The sequence below is a fragment of the Stenella coeruleoalba genome (assembly GCF_951394435.1).
Source record: "Stenella coeruleoalba genome assembly, chromosome: 10".
NCBI lineage: Eukaryota > Metazoa > Chordata > Mammalia > Artiodactyla > Delphinidae > Stenella > Stenella coeruleoalba.
Window position 1 is genome coordinate 33,586,172 of NC_137156.1, and position 22,335 is coordinate 33,608,506.

Consider the following 22,335-nt stretch of genomic DNA (forward strand, 5'->3'; position numbering starts at 1 on the left):
TTTTACGTCATTAAGGAGCGACAGAACGGGCACCTGTTAGAGTCATCCAGTAGCACCAGACGGCCTGGCTACAGGTAATGGTGGCGTGCTGAGCCCAGCCGAGCCTGGCCCAACTCATGGCCCTGCGGGCACTGACCCGCGCTCTTGGCTCTCTGAGCCTGACGCCCCGGATTGCCGCCGTCCCCGGCCCAAGCCTGCTCCTGGCCACCCAGGTAATCCACCTTACCCGGGAATGTGGCTGTTTCCGTTCGGGCAGCCGGAGAGGGGGCTCCAGGAGAAGCGAGGTGGGGGATGCGAGTCTGGTTAGGAGTCACGCCGGCCTGTGACCTTGGATAAGTCACTCTCAACCTCAGCTTTCTCCTCTGTAAGTGTTGCTATCTCACAGGGTCCCTGGATTCCTCAGACAAGATACTGGAGGTGAAAGTGCTTTACAGACAAATGTACAGGTTTCAATAATAATTAACATTTATTGTCTCTCATAAGCCAAGCATAAGTAATAGACGTTTTAAATAAATGAATTCCTTTCAATCACTTTACAAATTAGTTATTATATTCCCATTTTACATATGAGAAAACATAAGTAGTCGAAGGTCATACACCAACCATTGGAGCTAGGTAATCTGGCTTCAAAGCCTAGGCTCCTTAACCATTATTATAACCATTAAGGATGAGTTACTACTGAGATTAGAGAATTCAGGGCAAGATACCAAGAATAGGAGCCTAACATGAAGATATCTCAAGGTTCCTAGCGGGCGACTGGTGAGTTACAGAAAAGAGAAGTTAAGTCTTACCTCCCCGGACCTTTCAGACTTATGGTAGAGTTTGGCAGATGCATACTTAAAATTCAAAACCAAACCAGCCTGGGAATTCAGCAGGGAACAAGACATAAATGATCTCTCCCCTCCATTCATATCTGAAAAACTCTCAGAAACATGCAGCAAAATGGGCAGAAGGTATTGATGCCAATGGTGGTACATGGGTGTATGGAAGTTACCAGCCCTGGAGAAGGGAGTTGTTTAGGGAAGGAAAAGTTTCTTAGAGAAGAAGAGTTTTGAGCCAAATTTGGAAGAAGATGCACCAAGGGGAGAACATTCCATTGAAGAAATACTTGAGAGGTGAGAGGATCAGATGAAGAGAGGTAATCAACACACATACACCTAGATGAACATTCCGAACTGGTATTTGTGCAAGCTGTGATGGGTGGAGTTTTTGGATAGCTGGTCTGGGACTTCCAGGAGGAAGGAGGCTACAAGCTAAACTTTGTGCCCTCTCCCTTGGTTCTCTGAAGCTTTTCCTTCAATTAGCTTTCAAGTGAAAGAGATTTCTGTTTATCTCTAGGTGACAAACAATGTCCTCCTTCCGCTGCCCTCTCCCTCGATGTTGCTTCCCTGCCGCCCAGTCCTTACCTCTGTGGCCCTTAGTGCTAAGTTTGTGTCCTGGAAGAGTCGTACCAAGTATACCGTTATGCCAGTGAAGATGAGGAAGTCTGGGGGCCGAAACCACACAGGTGGGAGCAAGGACACGAAGATTTCAGCAGTAAAGGGCAAAAACATGGCAGGATCCTAGGCCTGTATTTTGATACAGGCAGAGGAATGTAATTAAAAAGCATTTATTGGACTCCTTCTGCATGTAGTATGTGTGTAAGAGTGAGAGAGTAGAATACAAAGCAATAAACAAGTGGTCTGTGCTTCTAAAGATAATGTAGGTAGTTGAAGAAAACTGGACATACTCAGGAAGTTATATGACATTTCTCTTCACACCCTTCAAAAATTGACAATAGTTGAAATTGAACACGAGTTACATGGCTCTCAGTAAACTTACTGAATTCAGTAATTTGTAGAGATTTTATCTGGATGTTTTATACAATTTCAATATCATAATTATGTTTTTACCAAGCTCCATGTAGGTGTTCACCCTGACCCCATTGTGCTGTGCAAATTTTTATCATTTTCTGCTTGTGTCATAATGTTGGGGAGCGCTGCTCTCTGCCTAGGATGGGTCTGTTCCCAATGCTGGGAACTGACTCGTCTGACTGGGGTCATGTCCCTGCACTGTCCTGACCACAGGCCGAATCCAAGTGCACGGTATTGGTGGGGGCCACAAGCAACGTTATCGAATGATTGACTTTCTGCGGTTCCGGCCTGAGCAGCAATCCAAGCCAGGACCCTTTGAGGAGAAGGTCATCACTGTCCGCTATGATCCCTGTAGGCAAGTTTGGGATGTGAGGTGGTGGTATGGCTGAATGACTGCTCTGTGGCTTTTCAGGAGATGTGAGGCTGCCTAGATGGTCTGCTTACCTGTGCCTCACTCTGAACAGGTCATCAGACATAGCTCTGGTTGCTGGGGGCAACCGGAAACGCTGGATCATTGCCACAGAAAACATGCAAGCTGGAGATACAATCCTGAACTCTGACCACATAGGCCGAATGGCAGGTGAGAGATGGCTGCCAGATGTGTGTGGCCTGGGAGGCTGCAAGGGTTCTGGTGCTGATGAAATTCTGTCTTTTAGTTGCTGCTCGGGAAGGGGATGCACACCCTCTTGGGGCCTTGCCAGTGGGGACCCTCATCAACAATGTGGAGAGTGAGCCAGGCCGGGGGGCCCAGTATATCCGAGCCGCAGGTATGAAGAAAGGAGCTGCTTGGGATCTTACAGTTTGGAAGGCCAAGGGGTACCTGCGGTTGCAACTCTCTGAACCCATGGGCCCACATCTGGTCCAATGGCAGAGAAAAAGAAGGAAAAACAAGGCTGAAGAGGTGCTTGTGTTTTGACCTAAAACCTTACATGCATCCTGCTTCAGTGTTTCTCCTCCTCAGAGTGTGTGGGGTGTGGCCCCTTGGAAATCTGCCCCCCACCTCCTGCTCTGTGGAGGGTTGCAAAGCTGTTTCTCCCTTTCCCAGGGACCTGTGGTGTGCTGCTACGGAAGGTGAATGGGACAGCCATCATCCAGCTGCCCTCTAAGAGGCAGATGCAGGTGTGTGTGGGGTGCAGGTGGGAGGGATCAGCGAGGGAGGAATTTTTGGAATGTACCTAACCTGTCCAGGATAGCTCCCAGGTGTTTTATGTTGAGAACTGCCTCGAGCTGGGTCTGTCCTTTTCTGCCATGTGACTAGGCGTGCCTTGTCAGGCTGGCACCATGATAGAGTAGGGAACAGTGCCTTCTGTTTTCAACTACTGTAGGACTTGCACTCAGGTTCAATTATGTTGTGCTTTTCCCCTCTCCTCTCCTTTCTCTCCTTAAGTGTAAGAAGCCTCCCAAGAGTCCATGCCCTCAACAATGTCAGGCTCTTTGCCCCAAGGTGCATTCCCCTCCATCTGCTTTCTCTGTCAGGTGCTGGAAACGTGCATAGCAACAGTGGGCCGAGTATCCAACGTTGATCATAACAAACGGGTCATCGGCAAAGCTGGGCGGAACCGCTGGCTGGGAAAGAGGCCCAACAGTGGGCGATGGCACCGCAAGGGGGGCTGGGCTGGCCGAAAGATCCGGCCACTGCCCCCCATGAAGAGTTACGTGAAGCTGCCCTCAGCTGCTGCCCAAAGCTGATATCCCTGGACTCTAATAAAATGGCCCCCATTTTTATCTGTTTCTGGTTTTTGTGGGAGGGAGGAGGTACATACTGGATGGGGGGGGCCGCGGGGACAGAAGCAAACAACCGTTGGCGGAAGGAGAAAGGAAAGCAAAGTATGGGGCAAAAACGGGCCGTTCCCCTCTCATTTCCAGTGCCCCCGCCCCACCTTGCTCCGTGCCTTTATATGTAATGGAGGAGGGGGGAATAAATCACCTCCAAAGTCTTTCCCAATTCTGACTTTGGGAAGCGGGGAAGGCGCTTCCGGTGCCAGGAGGAGGGAGACGGAAAGGGCGGAGGAGGAGGTGCCGCGCGTCGCCGAGGTGGCACCGGCGGCTCCGCCCCGGCGCTCTCCCAGGGCCCCTAGCTTTCCGCTGGGCCTGGCGGAAATGAGCGGCGGCTCCGGGCGGGCGGGCGACGGGCCCCCAGAGCTAGGCGGGCGGCGCCGCTGGTTGGGGACACGCCCCGCCCTGCCAGGCCCCGGAGGCCGCAGACCTGCGCGGAGGCCGGGAGCTGACGGCGCCACGCCCCCAGGGCGTTCGATCCCGCGCGCCACGCCCCCTGCGGCCGCCTGGCCTGCGGAAACACGCCCCCTCCCGCCTCTACGCCTCGACCCCTTCGGGGGGCCCAGGCGGGGCCCAAATCTCCGCCAGCGCTGCCGCCATAGTCTGCGCCGCGTCCTTAGCTCGGCGAAGGACAGGCCTCACGCCGGGACCCCCATCGACTTCTGAGGTGGCCACAGCCCCGCCGCGGCCCCCCGCCCCGAGTCCGGGTTTTCCTCCGCCCACTTGCCCACCGGGCCTCGCGCCCCCGATTCCTCCGCGCCTCGGGATTCTTGTTTATCTGGCCTAGCCCCCTCCCCCGCACCTTGCCGCGCGCCCCTGGCTTCTCCTGTCTTCGACCCGGTCCTACAAGCCTCGCGCTCCTCACCCATCGGGTCTCCTGTGCACCCTGTTCGGGGCCTCACGTCGCCCCCACTGGCCTTGCTGCTTAAGCGCCTCCAATCTTGGGCGCCTCCAGCCTACCAGCAGCCCCTTCTCCCAGCCCGTCGCGCCCTGCACCCTCACTCCACCACCAGGTCTCTGGGTCTTTTGCCCCTGCAGACTCACTCTCCGATGCTTCAGTCACTGGAGCTAGCACCCCTTCCCATAGTCACTCGGGGTCTCGATCCCCAACTCCCCAAAACACACCCACCCCTCTGGGCTTCGCATACCCCCTTCTCAGGTCTGCTGGCGCCTGTCCCAGGGCCCTGGGATTCACTTTAATTCTAAGGCTGCCCTGCCTCCACTGTCCCCTTTCCTCTGCTCCAAACCAACTCGCTCCATGCTGCATGCAGGGCCTTGGAGCCTCCTTTTAGCCCCCAAATTTTGAGTTCTTTCAGAACAAACACCCCAGTGTTCCTCTGCGTAGGCCTGGCCCCACCCAGCATGCAGCAGGCAACTCCTGGGCCCTACTTTACCCCACCCAGCCCGACAGCTGTTGCCACATTTGCTGTCCCAACTTCTGGGTGTCCTTGATTTTCTGACCTCCCCTCTCACTCTAGCTTGCCTATTCTCTTTTCCTTGTGTTGCCAGGTGCCAGGATGGTGGGGGAACTCCGCTACAGGGAATTCAGGGTGCCCTTGGGGCCCGGCTTGCATGCCTATCCTGATGAGCTGATACGCCAGCGAGTGGGCCATGATGGGCATCCTGAGTACCAGATCCGCTGGCTCATCCTCCGGCGTGGGGATGACGGGGAAGGGGGTTCTAACCAAGTGGACTGCAAGGCTGAGCACATCCTGCTATGGATGTCCAATGACGAGATCTATGCCAACTGCCACAAGATGCTGGGCGAAGATGGCCAGGTCATCGGGCCCTCCCAGGAGACAGCAGGGGAGGCTGGAGCCCTGGACAAATCTGTGCTGGGGGAGATGGAAACCGATGTGAAGTCTCTGATTCAGAGGGCCCTTCGGCAGCTGGAGGAATGTGAGGGCACCATTCCTCCCGCCCCTCTGCTTCACACTGTCCATGTGCTCAGCGCCTACGCCAGCATTGAGCCCCTCACGGGCGTCTTCAAAGACCCAAGGGTCCTGGACTTGCTCATGCACATGCTCAGTAGTCCCGATTATCAAATTCGCTGGAGCGCAGGCCGGATGATACAAGCCCTGGCTTCCCATGATGCTGGTGAGGGGCAGTGTGGGGAGGAAAGGGGAGCAGGACAGGGACTGGGTCAGCTTAGCGTCTCACAGGTCCCTGTGACAGAAGCCTCTGATCTCATCAGTACGTAAATGATTCTGTTGCCCTTGTCTTAGGATTGGAAGAAAAGGAGGTGGGATGGTGAGTGTGGGCATCTCGGCAGAAAGGGGAGACTGAATCCTCAAGAACTTCCTATTAACTGTCTTTCTATGCAGAGGAAGAGTTCAGACTATTAGATTATTGCATATGAGACAGTAATAGGATAGGATAAGATAGTAAGTTTTGGCTTTTGAAGCAAATCAGCAAATCATGTCATTCTTAGTGTGTGGCAGCAGAAGGAGTGAGAGAGTAGAGCGTCTAAGAGAGATGCCTGGGAAGGGCAAGGTTAGGGAGCTGTTACTGATTGGGTTGTGGGTTACAGGGACCCGGACCCAGATCCTTCTGTCACTGAGCCAGCAGGAGGCCATTGAGAAACACCTGGATTTTGACAGCCGCTGTGCTCTGCTGGCACTGTTTGCACAGGCCACGCTCTCTGAACATCCCATGTCTTTCGAGGGCATTCAGCTGCCACAGGTATTCTGTGCGGAGTGTTGGGAGGTGGCTGTGGACAAAATCTAGGGATCAGGCCTTTGCACCTGTCCACAGAGGACAGTGTGGAAAGAGGCACTAAAGCTGGAGCAAGGGGGACATAGGCCAAAGATTGTGTCCTACAGGTCCCAGGAAGGCTGCTCTTCTCCCTGGTGAAGCGCTATTTGCACGTCACCTCCCTCCTGGATCAGTTGAATGACAGTGCTGTGGAACCAGGAGCCCAGAGCTCCACTCCCGAGGAGTTGAGTGGGGAGAGGGGTCGGCTGGAGCTGGAGTTCAGCATGGCCATGGGCACCCTGATCTCGGAGCTGGTACAGGCCATGCGCTGGGACTGGGCCTCGAGCAGACAGGGGCCCTCGGCACGGCCCTCCTGTTCCATCTTCCAGCCCCAGCTGGCAGATGCAGGCCCGGGGCACCCACCTGCCCAGGCCCTGCCCTCCCTTAGGAGGTCAAGGCGGTTTCGCCCTCGCTCTGAGTTCGCAAGTGGCAATACCTATGCCTTGTACGTGCGGGACGCGCTGCAGCCGGGCATGCGAGTGCGGATGCTGGACGATTACGAGGAGATCAGTGCTGGGGACGAGGGCGAGTTCCGGCAGAGCAACAGTGGCGTGCCCCCTGTGCAGGTGAGCAGAGCGTGGTGGCGGGCCACCATTGGGGGTCTGTCTTGGGTGGGGCATAGCTGGGGCTTCAAGCTGGGGCCTCTGGCGGGCCACTCAAAGCGAAAACCCTCAGTAAGCTGGGTATGGTAAAAGGGGGTCAGCAATTGAGAGGGGAGCCGTTTGGAGGGCTGAGAAAATCTGCCTTTAGGAGACTCTGAGGTCAGGAGGACTCACTCCCAGGAAGAAGACTGATACAGCAAGACCATCCCAAAGGTCAAGTTCAGGAAGACAGTGTGGTTAAGGCCAGGAGGAAGTGTGGGGCATAAGCCACCAAGGATAGGTGAGGGGAGAGAGCCTGTTCCCGTTTGGGGAAGGCATCCTTTGCGTGCGTGTACGTGTTCTCCATATACCACAGGTTTTGCTCTTTAGAGGTTTTTCCACACTTGGCCAGGTGGTCACCCTGAGGGCTGTGAGGGCTGTGTGTCCCCATCATCGGGCCACAGCCGGTCATTAGGTGAGCTCTCTTCCCCTTCCCTCTCTTTTTTCCCATATCCCCCAGGTGTTGTGGGAGTCAACAGGCCGCACCTATTGGGTACACTGGCACATGCTGGAGATTCTGGGCTTTGAAGAAGACATCGAAGACGTGGTTGAGGCTGATGAGTACCAGGGGGCAGCGGTCAGTGGAGCTGTGGGTGTAGGTGAGCCCAGAGGGGAAGCAGGGATCAACTCTATGCAGAGGAGCGGCGGTCTGGCTGGGCGGGCAGTGACGTCCCTGTGCCCCTCTCATTTCCACAGCCCTGCCCTCCTGGCGGTGGAAGCCCATGGCAGAGCTCTACGCCGTGCCCTGCGTGCTGCCTGAGGATGAGGACGCTGAGGAGAGTGAACACCTGAGCCAGGCCGAGTGGTGGGAGCTCCTCTTCTTCATCAAGAAGCTGGACGGACCCGACCATCAGGAGGTTCTCCAGATCCTCCAGGAGAACCTTGATGGGGAGGTAGAGCTGCCCAGAGACACACAGAGGTTGGAGGGCTGGACTGTGACAGAGCATTTGGAAGACTCGGGATGGGAAGTGGAGGGTGATAGCATAAGGGCTGCAGGGGAAGGGTCTAGGATGTTCGGAGATGTTGGCGAGCTGTTCGGGAGGCGCCCCCATGAGAGACTGGGGATGGAGAAGGTGTATGCAGAACTCCTTTCCCCTGGCAAGTGCCTCTGGAGCCTCTGCGCCGGCAGAGCCACCTGCAGTGAGAGCTTCTCCCCGATGACAGATTCTGGATGACGAGATCCTGGCCGAGCTGGCAGTGCCCATGGAGTTGGCCCAGGACCTGCTGCTGGCTCTGCCACAGCGACTCGATGACAGCGCTCTCAGGGACCTGCTCAACTGCCATGTCTACAGGAAATACGGGCTCGAGGCCCTGGCAGGGCAGCTGGCCTACCCATCCCTGCTGGAAGCCCAGGCCCAGCCTCAGGAATCAGCAGATGCAGCCAGAGTGGAAGGTGGGGTGCCAAACAGACAGCAGCTCTGCACACTGGCCTCTGGGAGGGCATTAGCCTGGGAGAGACGTCTGTGCTGGTTTTTGTGCAAATCCTGTCTGGAAGAGATGGCACTTTAGGAAGAATCTGAAATTTCGAGATAAGCAGTGCATGGAGAAGCAGACATTGTCCTCCCTCCAAAGTATGAAGGAGAGTGTCAAGTTAGAACATTGCAAGAAATTTGAAGCCTTGAAAGCCCTCACATTGAATTTTTTCTATTGTAGAGAAAAACAGATTATTGCATGCTTCCAGATATAGGGAAATGTTCTGCTATTTGCAGATAGGAAGCTCCTTTGCTATTTTGAGAATACAAAATCAAAAGTTTGTCATGAAGCTGTCTTAAAAGTACATTAAGAGGGCTTCCCTGGTGGCGCACTGGTTGAGAGTCCGCCTGCTGATGCAGGGGACACGGGTTCGTGCCCCGGTCCGGGAAGATCCCACATGCCGTGAAGTGGCTAGGCCCGTGAGCCATGGCCACTGAGCTTGCGCGTCCGGAGCCTGTGCTCCGCGACGGGAGAGGCCACAACAGTGAGAGGCCTGCGTACTGCAAAAAAAAAAAAAAAAAGTACATTAAGAGATGCTATGAGATCCCCAAAACCTGGTGTTTAGGGGGAAGAAATGTAAAATATTTTTGGGAGAAATGAGGAAACAAGAGTTGAGAGTTATGAATGTCTCTGCTTTTATGATCTTTCACGTCACTAACAATGGCCAACTCTTGTGACTTCTCCTTTCCTGTAGCAAAAGAAGCCCCGACTCAGTGCCCCAACACTCCCCTGCAGCATCTGGTGGAGGGTTACGGTCTGGCTGGGAAAATCTTCCTGGATCTGGAGCAAGCTCTCAGCTCAGAGGGGCCCCGGGAGAGCGAGGTCAAGCCACTCCTGCTGCAACTGCAGCGGCAGCCCCAGCCCTTCCTCGCGCTGATGCGGAGCCTTGACACTCCCGTGGCCAACAAGGCCCTGCACCTGGCCGTTCTGAGGTGAGGGGGTGGTGAGGGGCGCTGCTGGGCAGAGGGGTCTCTGAGGCAGGCTGCACATCTCTCTCCTACTGCCCCCTGCTCCCCAGAATCCTGATGCGGCTGGTGGACTTTCCCGAGGCATTGCTGCTCCCCTGGCATGAGGCCATGGACGCCTGCATGGCCTGCCTGCGGTCCCCAGACACTGACCGAGAGGTACCCCTGCCCTGCCCTGAGGAGATGCTGAGAGGGGGAGGATACCAGGCAGCTTCTGGCAAGGCAGACCCCCGGGCAGGGCTCGAGAGGGCACCATGGAGCCTTTGTGCTCTTGGTTTGGGTTTCATTTTTAAAATTGAATTGTAGTTTTAAAAATAGGTCGTACGTTCACACAGTTCACAAATCAAAACAATATAACAAGGTAGAAACAAAATTCTCACTCCCACCTGAGTCCCTGTCCTCCCAATGCCACCCACATGCCCCTTACAAATGGTAACCATTTGTGTTAATTTATGTATCTTTCCTGTATTTTATTTTGCAGATATAACCCAAATGGGGGATCTTATTTGCCATATTTTTTGTTACATAAAGGATGATATCTATATTACATTAAGAGCCTCAGTGGCTCCTGTTTGGCTGGGCCTGTGAAGGCAAGGGGGGTGAAGGAGGCAGAGGGGACCATCACATCCCAGAGTCCCCTGCCACAGAGCGCTCCTGAGCACAGAAGGCTTGGGAAGCGGTCAGAGAACTAGGGTCATGGAGGCAGCGGGTGTCTGCAGCACACACCTTTGGCGGCTACCCAGATTTTAGCTCTGTGGTGGGCTTACTGAGTGTCCACACATACATCTGGTCCCTCTCGGCCCCCTCTTTGCTGTCACGTGTCTGTGCTTGGGGGCTGAGCATCTCATAACACAGCCCCACAGCTGGTTCTTGTGACAGCTGGGCCTGAAAAGAAACAACCGGGGATGCCCCCTGCACCTATTGCCAGCGTAATCAGTAGTCAAGACCCCCAGGGTCCAGGGCACCTCTTGGCTTTTCCATTGCAGTTTGTTTGGTTCTCTAATTCCACCGAGCCCTCATGTCTCCTCATCCTTGTCTTTACTTCCTCACTCTGTGAACTGCAGTAGCCCTGGCACCCAGCACACAGTAGGTGTGTAGTCAGTACTACTGAAGACGCTTGTGGTCTGTCCCCTTTATCCACCTCCCCCTGCCTCCTTCCCAGGTGCTCCAGGAGCTGATCCTCTTCCTGCACCACCTGGCCTCGGTGAGCAGGGACTATGCCGTGGTGCTGAATCAGCTGGGAGCCCGAGATGCCATCTCCAAAGCCCTGGAAAAGCACCTGGGAAAGCTGGAGCTGGCTCAGGAGCTGCGAGACATGGTGTTCAAGTGTGAGAAGCATGCGCACCTGTACCGGAAACTCACCACCAACATCCTGGGAGGCTGTATCCAGGTCAGGAGGGAGGGCAGGGGGAAGCCTTTGGGTTCACAGCTGGGTAAGAGTATGACACCCAAGCAGTGGCAGGGGAAGGGGCTGTGTTCCTGAAGTTGGAAGGCAGGTGAATCTAGTGAACCTGGGGGCGTTTGTTCCTGGCCCCGCTTTCCCAGCTGCTCCTGGTCTGCCAGTGTTACGGAGTTAGTCCCGCTGCTGCTGGGGTTTTTCCTCCACGTGCGTTTCCATGTTCCTGCCCCCTCCCCGCACCCCTTCTCTCCGATGTCCGGGCTGCAGATGGTGCTGGGCCAGATCGAAGACCACAGACGAACGCACCGCCCCATCAACATCCCCTTCTTTGACGTGTTCCTCAGATACCTGTGCCAGGGTTCGTGCCTGTCCCCCCGTCACCCCGCGTCCCCACACCTCCGTGTGTTTTCCCTCCACACCTGCCAGGGCTGTGACCGCCACCCCTTCCCGCCTGCCCGCAGGCTCCAGCGTGGAGGTGAAGGAGGACAAGTGCTGGGAGAAGGTGGAGGTGTCCTCCAACCCGCACCGGGCCAGCAAGCTGACGGACCGCAACCCCAAGACCTACTGGGAGTCCAGCGGCAGCACCGGCTCCCACTACATCACCCTACACATGCAACAGGGCGTCCTCGTCAGGTAACGTGCTCCACGCCTGTGCCTAGACACACACCCACGCTGTCCTGTGACTTCCCTGCCGTTTGTCTTGGGGAAGCACCCACACCCCCCTGAAGGTGACCAGAGTCCCCTCGGCTGTGTCTGTGAGAACACGACTGGATCCGGTTCCGATTGGTCCCTCTGCCCTGCTCCCAGGCAGCTGGCTCTGCTGGTGGCTGGCGAAGACTCAAGCTACATGCCGGCCAGGGTGGTGGTGTTCGGGGGCGACAGCGCCACCTCCCTTAACACGGAACTCAACTCGGTAGGGACCCCTGTGCCATTAGGCCACCCCTCAAGGGATCCACCCTCCTGCCCAGACCCCAAAATGCCTATATTCCTCCCTGCTTTGAGCCCCATAGTAGATGAAGTCCATCCCTGTGCCCATGTGGCAGCATCAGGCCCTGAGAAGTGAGGGTGGCATTAGGAGCCCTCGGTCAGGACCCCCCAGGGCTGGGGGAGGGAGGGACACAGCAGGCAACAGGAGCAGACTAGGGTTCTTTCAGCACTCCCATCCACACGTGTGACGGCGCTCTCTGCCTGCCACCCCCTTGCCACCAGGTGAACGTGATGCCCTCCGCCAGCCGGGTGGTCCTCCTGGAGAACCTGAACCGCTTCTGGCCTGTCATCCAGATCCGCATAAAGCGCTGCCAGCAGGTGGGGCCGCGGGAGGGGGGCAGCCGTGGGCAGGAGGCTCTGCGGCCTGTAACGGTTGCAGATCTTGGGCCACCTCTCCAGCCCCTCCTGAGGAGAGTATGGGGCCGGCGGAAATGGGCCTTTGCACATTGCAGGGCGGCATCGACACGCGCATTCGGGGATTAGAGGTCCTGGGCCCCAAGCCCACGTTCTGGCCGGTGTTCCGGGAGCAGCTGTGTCGCCACACACGCCTCTTCTACATGGTCAGGGCGCAGGCTTGGAGCCAGGACATCGCGGAGGACCGCAGGAGCCTCCTGCACCTGAGCTCTAGGTGTGTGTGAGTGCGTGTGTACCTGTGTGTGTGAGAGGGGTAGCTGGCGATCTTAGGCTGGTGGACTCTTAGGCCTAAGGAGTCACTTAGGCCTCCAGCCCCCAACACCTTCCTCCCCACTCTTCTCCCCAGACTCAACGGGGCTCTACGTCAGGAGCAGAATTTTGCCGATCGCTTCCTCCCAGACAGTGAAGCTGCCCGAGCACTGGGCAAGACCTGCTGGGAGGCCCTGGTCAGCCCCCTGGTGCAGAACATCACCTCCCCCGGTAACTGTCCCTGCCCCTGGCCCCTTTACTATCCCGTTGCTCGGCCCTGCTCATCAGCCCCTTCTTGCTCTGGCCTAGAGCCACCTGGGTTATGCTCTTGGCCCTATGGATACCTGCGTTCATTCAGTACCCCCAAGCCCCCTCTTCACAGCCCAGGGGCCGCCTCCTTTCCCGTGCCTCCCGGCTGCCAGCTGACACCACATGGTCAGGAGGGACCTCGCTACCTCCCTTGCCATATCGCTCTGTCCTGCTGCTCTTTCTTGGCACTGCTGTCCAGCCCAGCTTCCCCACTGCCCTGGAGACATGCCCTGCCTTGGCTTGTTTTTCCCCCGCCTCCAGATGAGGATGGTGTCAGCCCCCTGGGCTGGTTGCTGGACCAGTACCTGGAGTGTCGGGAGGCTGCCCACAACCCGCAGAGCCGCGCAGCAGCTTTCTCCTCACGAGTGCGCCGCCTCACCCACCTGCTGGTGCATGTGGAGCCCTGCGAGGCAGCCCCTCCAGTGGTGGCCGCTCCTCGGCCCAGTGAGTGCTGGGGGCTCAGGCGGGAGCTCGGTTGGGGGCCTTCCCTCCCCCAACTCACATACTACAGGTGTCTGTCCCTCCTCACCCCCCGCTCCCTGCATGCTCAAGCTGTTCATCTTCTGGTTTGTGTCACCCCCACCTGGGAGCATCATTTTGGGTGGCAGAATGTCAGGAAAGAACCCTAGGCTCACCCTCGAATAGGGACCCGGGGGCTGAGGGCTGCCACCTCCTTGCCTCTGCCCCTTCCCCTGTCTCCACAGAGGGCAGAAACAGAAGCCATGACTGGAGCTCCCTGGCCACCCGGGGGCTTCCTGGCAGCATCATGAGAAACCTGACCCGCTGCTGGCGGGCAGTGGTGGAGGAGCAGGTGGGCAGGAACGGTGGAGGGGGGGCGGGGAGGGAGGGTGGAACCGTGCCGTTGGTTTGTTGGGTTGCCCTACACTGCCGCCCCTTCCCACCCTCCAGGTCAGCAGTTTTCTGACCTCACACTGGCGGGATGATGACTTTGTGCCCCGCTACTGCGAACACTTCAGTAATCTGCAGAAGTCAAGCTCCGAGCTGTTTGGGCCACGGGCAGCCTTCTTGCTGGCGCTGCAGAATGGCTGTGCTGGTGCCCTGCTGAAGCTCCCTTTCCTCAGAGCTGCCCACGTAAGCCTCCCATCCGCCCCTCCCCTGGGGCCTCTCCCCCAAAACTCTCCCTTCCCCTTCTCAGAATGGCCCACCCTTCCATTCCCACGCAACAAGGAGCATGTACAATACTAATGTAGAACCATGTTATCAAAAACTCAAAAAAACAGGAATACCCTGGTGGTCCAGTGGTTAGGACTCTGCACTTTCACTGCTGTGGGCCCAGGTTCCATCCCTGGTCGGGGAACTAAGTTCCCATAAGCCATGCCCACAGCGCCCCCCTCCACCCCGCAAAAAAAAAAGGAAGGTAAAAGAAAGAAATGACCCGCTTTGTACCATCCTAATACATCTCGGCATACTTTCTTCTACTTGTGTGCTTGATTTCACATAGTTTATTCACAAGTAGCTAAAATGCTTTATCCTGTTTTCTTTTGACCCTTACATGAAAAGCCATTTTCAGTGTTGCTGCTTGTCTTCAAATTTTGGTATAAATTCCATCCAATAGATGTATCAATACTATAATTTACTCCACCATTCCTGTCATTCCACAAATATTTAATAGGCACTTACAATGTGTCAGGCACTGAGATAAGACCTGAAGATAGATGAAATCCCTTCCCTCAAAGTTTACAGTCTCCTAGAGAAGATGCACAGTTAAGCAGAGTGCCTTGGTAAGCAGAGAACAGCGAAGTGGGAGCCAGAAGCATGGCTGTAACAACGTGGTGTGACCATCTTTGTGCACATAACTTACAGGAATACCTCCTTTTATTGCTCTTCGCTTTATTGTGCTTTGCAAATAATGCATTTTTTGGCAAATTGAAGGTTTGTGGCAACCCTGTGTTGTCAGGTGATGGTCAGCATTTCTTAGCAATAAAGTATTGTTTAAGGTATGTACGCTGTTTTTTAGGCATAATGCTATTGCACACTTAATACACTATGGTATAATGTAAACATCCTTTTGTATGCGCTGGGAAACCAGAAAATTTGCGTGACTTGCTTTATTGCGGTGGCAAACCCGCCATATCTCTGAGGTGTGCTTGTGTCTCCTTGCATTGAGTTACTATTGTTAGTTTGATTTTAGACATGCTAAATGTGAAAAAAACAGTTTTCAGGGCTTCCCTGGTGGCACAGTGGTTGAGAATCTGCCTGCTAATGCAGGGGACACGGGTTCGAGCCCTGGTCTGGGAGGATCCCACATGCCGCAGAGCAACTAGGCCCGTGAGCCACAACTATTGAGCCTGCGCGTCTGGAGCCTGTGCTCCGCAACAAGAGAGGCCACGATAGTGAGAGGCCTGCGCACCGCGATGAAGAGTGGCCCCCACTTGCCACAACTAGAGAAAGCCCTCGCACAGAAACGAAGACCCAACACAGGAAAAATAAATAAATTAATTAATAAACTCCTACCCCCAACATCTTCTTTAAAAAACAAACAAAAAACAGTTTTCATCATTTTAGTATTGTTAATGTACGCAGTTGTTAATGATTTTATAAGAGTTTTATAAAATCGCTGACCAGTTGATGAACCTGCTGGCCATTCATATCTCCTTCCTCAGACCCTCCCCCTGTTCCCACTCACCTCCTCCGTTCTCTCCTTCATAGTTCTCCTGTGCTCTCCCCACTGCCCAGGTAAGCGAGCAGTTTGCGCGGCACATCGACCAGCGGATCCAGGGCAGCCGGATCGGTGGGGCCCGGGGGATGGAGATGCTGGCCCAACTGCAGCGATGCCTGGAAACGGTCCTGATCTTCTCTGGCCTGGAGATAGCCACCACTTTCGAGCATTACTACCAGTGAGTGTGGACCAAGGGAGTGGGAGGTGGGGGGACGCAGGATGACGGGCAGGGCCAGCCCTTGGGGCTGGGAGGCCGGGTTCCCGGCAGGCTGGAGTCCCGGAGCCGGGGGGCCATGCCGAGCCCCCACACTGAGGCTCGGCCTGGGCTGTGTGTGCTGCAGGCACTACATGGCGGACCGTCTCCTGAGCGTGGGCTCGAGCTGGCTGGAGGGGGCCGTGCTGGAGCAGATCGGCCCCTGCTTCCCCAACCGCCTCCCCCAGCAGATGTTGCGGAGCCTGAGCACCTCGGAGGAGCTGCAGCGCCAGTTCCACGTGTACCAGCTCCAGCGGCTTGATCAGGAACTCCTGAAGCTGGAGGACACAGAGAAGAAAATACAGGTGGGCGCTGGGGAAGGGAATTAGCAAGTGGGAGGGTGGGAGGCACAGAGAGAGGCAGGGGGCAGACCAGAGGAGCCGCTGGCTTTGGGGCGCCCTGTGTTCCGTCGTCTTCAGGTGAGCCACGAGGCCAGCGGCAGGGGGCACGAGAGAGGGACCGGAGAGGAAGCTGAGCTGGAAGCTGGGGCAGCATCGGCGGCCGGCGGGGCGGGAGAGGAGGCGGCGGAGGAGGAGGATGAGAACGAGGACCTTTACTATGAAGGGGCGATGCCAGAAGTGTCTGTGCTCGTCCTGTCACCACGCTGCTGGCCCACTGCCTCCATCTGCCACACGCTCAACCCCAGAACCTGCCTGCCTGCCTACCTGAGGGGCACCTTGAACCGATACTCCAACTTCTACAACAAGAGTGAGCAGTGGGCCAAGAGAACTGGGGGCTGGGACACCGGGAAAGAACCTGGGCTTGGGGGTGACCCCTGGGGCTGGCAGCCTTCACGGGGTAGATTTGAGGAAAAGGGCAGGAGCTTAGGTTCGGGGTGGGGCTACAGGCAGCAGATCCCCAGCCTGTTGTCTTTTCTGTCTTTAAAACGAGAGCCAGGACTCCCTTTGTGGGTGGTGGGGAGGATGGAGGCAGGAGGCACCTGAGACCACCAGAGAGTGGTGGGTGTCTCGTTCCTGGTCAGTCATCGTAACCTAAGCTCCCCAGTGGGGGCTGATCCTGGGCTGGGCAGCGACAAAGGAAAGGGGGTTAGACTTAGACCCTGCCCTCAGGGAGCTCCTACACTCCTGGGGGAGACGTTTCCAGTTTGATGAGAGCCCCAGTCCTTCCTCACTTCATGGTTTTGTCTCCCTTAAAAATTGGGGAACTCCTCGAAGGCACTGATCACAGCCTGCCTGGCACAGGGTGGGCTCCCCTTACTCAGGAGGCAGACACAGAGAGGGCTGAGCTCTGGAAGCTCAGACCAGGAACCACAGTGTCCAGAAACACTGGGCCCCAGACTCTGCAGAGATTAACGGGGACAAAGCTCCACCGATGGTGCGTCCTCACCAGCCCCCCTGACTCCCTCCTCCTCCCTGACACTCAGGTCAGAGCTACCCTGCCCTAGAGCAGGCCCCGCAGAGGCGACTGCAGTGGACATGGCTGGGCCGGGCTGAACTGCAGTTTGGGGACCAGACGCTGCATGTGTCCACCGTGCAGATGTGGCTGCTGCTGCATCTCAATGAGCTGAAGGTGGCCCAGCCCCTCACGCCTCCCTGCTCTCTCCCACCTGTCCTTCCTTTCTTTCCCTCCACCCTCTCTGCTCCACCTCCTGGGGAGGCCCTGACGCTTCCCTTCTCTTCCTAAGGCCGTCTCCGTGGAGAGTCTGCTGGCGCTCTCGGGGCTGTCTCCAGACATGCTGAATCAGGCAGTTGGGCCTCTTACCTCTTCAAGGGGCCCCCTGGACCTTCACGAGACAAAAGATGCCCCAGGAGGTCTGTACTTAGGGCCCCGGGGCCTCTGCCCTGAGCTGGGGCCAGCGTCCTCGAGGCCCCCCCCCCACCAAGTGACCAGCGCTTATTTCAGGGGTGCTCAAGATTCGAGATGGTAGCGAGGAACCCAGGCCTCGGAGGGGCAACGTGTGGCTCATCCCAGCTCAGACATACCTGAAAGCTGAGGACGAAGAGGGCCGGAACTTGGAGAAGAGACGGAACCTTCTCAACTGCCTCATTGTCCGAATCCTCAAGGCCCATGGGGACGAGGGCCTGCACGTTGACCAGCTTGTCTGCCGGGTAGGCGGGGGTGGGTGTTGGGTGAGGAGGCTTTGCCGGGGGCAGGGGGCAGTCCACAGGAGGAGATGGATCCACATTTGAAGTCCCTGGCTCACTGTAGAGCCTCTAGTGGGTGAGGAGTGGGGCTGGGGTGCCCCTCATGGCCTCGCTGTCCCAGGGCTGGGAGCTAGAGGTACGGTAAGCTGGGCGGCTGACGTATCGTTTCTCCTCCCCGCTCCATACCAGGTGCTGGAAGCTTGGCAGAAGGGCCCGTGTCCTCCCAGGGGCTTGGTTAGCAGCCTTGGCAGGGGGTCCACCTGCAGCAGTGCTGATGTCCTCTCCTGTGTCTTGCACCTCCTGGGCAAGGGCACAGTGAGACGCCAGGATGACCGGCCCCAGATGCTGTCCTACGCAGTCCCCGTGACTGTGATGGAGCCGCACACCGAGTCCCTGAACCCCGGCTCCTCGGGCCCAAACCCACCCCTCACCTTCCACACCCTGCAGATTCGCTCCCGGGGCGTGCCCTATGCCTCCTGCACAAGCACCCAGAGCTTCTCCACCTTCCGGTAGCCCTGGAGACGGGCTCAGGGTTATGTAGGGCGGCGCTTTCTACAGAATAAAATGCAGCAGTTTGATTACTTGGCCTGTGTGGTGACTGCGAGGGAGCTGACAGGGACAGGGGCTTTCCTGGCTGGAAGGGGAGAAGAGCCCTCCGCTCTGAGGCAGTCTCATGAGGAGAGACTCATGAGGAGTCTCTCTTCGGGTGAGGATGGCAGGCTGGGGAGGAGGGTAGAGGGAGCCGGGTGTGACTGAGCATCCCCCTCCTGGCCGGGGGATAAAGTGGACTCCGGGGATGGGTCTTCTCGGAGGGTATGTGGTCAGTAGTGCTTTCACCTTGGCAGGGTGGCGATTCAAGCCCACCTTGCCACGCGCTGGATGGCTTGCAACTTCGGCAGATCATCCAGCAGGGCTCCATTTCACTTGTTTGTGGAATTGGACAGTCACTATGGGACTCACGTGTGGGAGCCTTTGACATGGTGAAGGCTTTGCCACCAAGTCCCTCTTCTGGCCACCACGCTCAGCAGTGTGGTGCACGGCGCCGTCCCGAGGTAAGGCTGACAAGGGGACGGTGAGGTAAAGGACCCTTGTGGCCACTACAAGCACCCAGGACCCTAACGTGTTCCCCACGGACGCTCTAGGGTCTGGGTTAGAAGCTGACCTAGAAGGATCTGCAGCTCCCACGGGCTCCTCCTCTTTGCCCCTCTCTACTCCCCTGCCTCTGCCCGCCTCTGACTGTGCAGAGCTGCACCCCAGCTAGCTCCAGAGGCAGGCCTGTTGCTCTGTGCTGCCAATTGGCCCCCCAGCCCCACCCACACTGAGGCAGGGTAGGTCGGGCTAGGGGACCCAGTGCCAGGGGTGGAGCTCTGTGTCTGGGCAGGGCCCTTAGCGCAGGAGGGAAGGAGTGACCCAGGCGTCCTGAATCCATGACTAGGTGACTAGGAGAAAGCTACAGAAGAGTCAGGTGGTGGGAGAGGGCACATCGGCCGGAGGGAACTGGGTGCCACCCAGGACTGACATTTGGAATAAAATCTGTAAGGGAAAACACAGCCAGGGCTTGGGAGTCAGGATGCCCAGGATGAGGCAACAAAGCAAAGTGTGGACACAGAGGGCCCCTGCTTGCTTTGCAGTGTGGTGGCCCTGTGGTGCCACTGGTGGTTCTCACATCGGTGGTGGTTCTCACAGCAGAGCCGCCCTGTTGGTCCGTGCTATTCTGAGGCAGCAGACAGGCAGCAGCAGGCTGGGGCAGCAGTGGACACACTGGAGTTGCTGCACTTTGTCACTTGGTTGCTCCTCCACCTTTGTGCCAGAGATCATGGCCTGTCTCTCTTTCACTGGCCCAGGCCATGTCCTCCTTTTTGAGCCAGCTCTGTGGGGCCAGCGCCTTTTGCTTCTCTGGGTTCTCATGCTCTTTATGAGCCTATCCTTTCCCACAGAAACCCAGAGAGCCCCCGGGCTCTAGTAGCCAGGCCAGCATGCGGCACATGCGGGGACCAGGTGGGACTTTCTCCCACTGCCACCTCCTGTACTGCTGCTGTCCCACGGGCTCTGGTGTGGGCTGAGCTCCAGGCCACTAGTCTCATCCACGGCGTTTGCTCAACCCCTTGTTCGTCCCACTCAGTCACAAAGTCTCCCACAGGGTACCCACCTGCTCATCTGCAATGGACAAACCTCCAACAGTCCTTAAAGGAAGAGCCCACCAGCCATGATGCCAAAACCCTGCACATTCCTGTCCTCAGTCCTGCTCCTACATTGCCCACTGTCCTCCACACAGTCTAACCCCACTTTGACTCTGATCTGCCTGATCTGGTACCCAAATCCAGCCACCCAGGTGAGCAGTCCTGATTGCCCTTCTCTCACCTGCACCAGTAAAGATCTGAGCCTCCTTCCCTGCCCTCAGGGCTTTCCATCTCTACAGGGCAAACACTTCCTGGCTGACTCGGGATGAAAGTTTGCTTCCCTGATCCCCTTGTGAGACCATCCTCACAGCCTCAATTCCTTATATCCCTTTAGCTGGTTTGCACACCAAGGACCACATAATGATCCCATTTATGTGAAATGTCCCCAAATCGGCAAATCTAGAGACGGAATGTGGTTTAGTGGTTGCCTAGAGTTGGGGGGATTGGGAAGAACTGAGGAGTGACTGCTAGAAGGTACGGGGTTTCTTTTTGGGGTGTCACAAATGTTACAAAATTGTGGTGATGGTCACACAATTCTGTGAATATACTAAAAATCACTGAATTGTACACTTTAAATGGATACACTGTATGGTATGTGAATGATATCTCAACAAAGCTGTTAACAATAAAAACCAGAACCAACCAGACCAACCCACAGCTGCAGCTCAGGGCTCTCCATCTCCTCTGGCTCCTCGTTGAAGGGGAAAAGTAGCAGTTTGGAGGCTTGGGGACCAATACAGCCGTGTGGTGGACATACATTACGGTTTCTTGACTGCCCTTCACCTGAACCCCCTTCTTGTGCTTAGAAACTCCCTACCGCAAACCTAGGGAGAAGGTAGAGCCCACCTCCCACCATATGAAAGACCAGACACTTGGCTTTCCCAGCATCGCCTTTGCAGCCAGGTGACTCGATGCCTCTGCCAGGAATGCCTCAGTCTAGCGCAGAGCAGGGGGAAGTGGGGCACCTCTGGTGTCGGCACTGACATCTTCACGTCGCACTGGTTCCCGCACCGGTAGGGCTTACAGTGCTTTTAACTGCTCTGACTTTATCCCCCACTCCTTTTTTGGAGCTTCTCTCCAGCCTTCTTAGTGTTTCTGTGAGCCCAGTAGTTCAATAGTCTATTTCTGCTTTTATCAGCCAGAATCGGTCTTTTGGCTTTAAACTAGGATTGACACATGTGACACTGGGGACCCTGTAGCACTGGCTCCCTCACTCCCTCTGGGACAGGCGAACTATCCTGGTAGCCAGAGCCCTCATCTAACAATCACTGGGAGAAGCGCACTTTATGCATTTCTGTCATCCGAACTACATCTTTTCCCCCATCCCAGAAGCATCAAGCAGTAACAGATGTCTTAGCTTCTAATTCTACCTCTTCCTTTCCCTTACAGCTGCTTTTTATTTTTTAAATTATTATTTTTTTGGCTGCGCCACACAGCACACAGAATTTTAGTTCCCTGACCAGGGGGCCCCCTGCAGTGGAAGCTGGGTCCTAAACATTGGACTGGCAGGGAATTCCCTATAGCTGCTTTTTAGATGTTAATCTTTCTAATGTTCTGTAGTTTTTGTGATTTATCTAGGTCCCCAACCCCACCGTCTGTGATTAACTGGTGTTCCTGATTCTTAGGGTTTATAAATTATCAATTATAATTCTCATCCCCTTTAACATACTCTCTGCTTCTGGAACTCTGATTTGTCTCACATCTCCTCACTCTATCCTCCGTGTTGTTTAACCTCTTTTCCTCAGTTTCCATTTCTCTCTATCCCTGGGCTCCATCTGTGTAACTTCACATCTACTTCCAGTTCATTCTCCTTCTAGGTGTGTCTAATCTGCAGCTTAACCATAAAGTTTCTAACTTCAAATAATATATTTTTCATTAAAAAAATTTTTTTTATCAATCTGGTCCTTTTTGATATTTTTTTCATCAGTCATAGCTTTTCTTTAAATGTAAGTAAAATATTTTGTATTTTATACTTCTAACATCTCAGTCTTTGCTGGTCTGATTCTCTTGCCTGTTGTTCCTAATGACTCTTGCTTATGGGGTTTTTTTTTCCTTGTTTGCTTTGTTTTCACTGTAAGCTTAGATTCCTTGAAATTTTATCTGAAGGAATTCCTTGAGGCCTGGGTTTAAAGTACAATCCTCAAGAGAGGAATGCATTTGCTTCTGCCAGGTGCCTGAAGGCACTATCAACCTGAGATCACTTTAAACTGAATTGTCAGCTCCAGGATTTTCCAGTCCACACAGGCCATATGAATTCTCCACCCAAACAGTACTGAGAGCCAGCTGTGCTTACATAT

The 22,335-nt window shown here is 55.6% G+C and overlaps 2 protein-coding genes across 2 annotated transcripts; both read left to right on the forward strand.

Moving 5' to 3' along the window:
* Window positions 1-22: 22 nt before the first annotated feature.
* On the forward strand, window positions 23-3,680 carry MRPL2 (mitochondrial ribosomal protein L2). The gene is made up of 7 exons (XM_079934867.1): window positions 23-212; window positions 1,339-1,507; window positions 2,067-2,208; window positions 2,318-2,433; window positions 2,510-2,620; window positions 2,899-2,972; window positions 3,330-3,680. The coding sequence occupies exons 1-7, from the start codon at window positions 117-119 to the stop codon at window positions 3,540-3,542; spliced, it is 921 nt and encodes a 306-aa protein (XP_079790993.1). The 5' UTR covers window positions 23-116; the 3' UTR covers window positions 3,543-3,680.
* Window positions 3,681-3,879: 199 nt separating this feature from the next.
* Window positions 3,880-22,330, forward strand: CUL7 (cullin 7). The gene is made up of 26 exons (XM_079933739.1): window positions 3,880-4,296; window positions 5,139-5,726; window positions 6,160-6,311; window positions 6,452-6,949; window positions 7,485-7,623; window positions 7,721-7,917; window positions 8,189-8,417; window positions 9,192-9,429; window positions 9,516-9,621; window positions 10,625-10,852; window positions 11,129-11,219; window positions 11,323-11,494; window positions 11,669-11,774; window positions 12,071-12,166; window positions 12,301-12,476; window positions 12,609-12,742; window positions 13,082-13,264; window positions 13,525-13,631; window positions 13,730-13,912; window positions 15,518-15,678; window positions 15,842-16,058; window positions 16,173-16,461; window positions 17,138-17,283; window positions 17,399-17,525; window positions 17,617-17,822; window positions 18,048-22,330. The coding sequence occupies exons 2-26, from the start codon at window positions 5,147-5,149 to the stop codon at window positions 18,369-18,371; spliced, it is 5,085 nt and encodes a 1,694-aa protein (XP_079789865.1). The 5' UTR covers window positions 3,880-4,296; window positions 5,139-5,146; the 3' UTR covers window positions 18,372-22,330.
* Window positions 22,331-22,335: the final 5 nt, after the last annotated feature.

Bases quoted from the DNA above. Each gene is read 5' to 3' on its own strand.
- CUL7 (XM_079933739.1), top strand. From the start codon at position 5,147: ATGGTGGGGGAACTCCGCTACAGGGAATTCAGGGTGCCCTTGGGGCCC. The intron at 7,624-7,720 runs GTGAGCCCAGAG...TCATTTCCACAG, and splicing joins CAGTGGAGCTGTGGGTGTAG to CCCTGCCCTCCTGGCGGTGG. The intron at 12,477-12,608 runs GTGTGTGTGAGT...TCTTCTCCCCAG, and splicing joins CTCCTGCACCTGAGCTCTAG to ACTCAACGGGGCTCTACGTC.
- MRPL2 (XM_079934867.1), top strand. From the start codon at position 117: ATGGCCCTGCGGGCACTGACCCGCGCTCTTGGCTCTCTGAGCCTGACG. The intron at 1,508-2,066 runs GTGGGAGCAAGG...TCCTGACCACAG, and splicing joins TGGGGGCCGAAACCACACAG to GCCGAATCCAAGTGCACGGT. The intron at 2,434-2,509 runs GTGAGAGATGGC...TCTGTCTTTTAG, and splicing joins CCACATAGGCCGAATGGCAG to TTGCTGCTCGGGAAGGGGAT.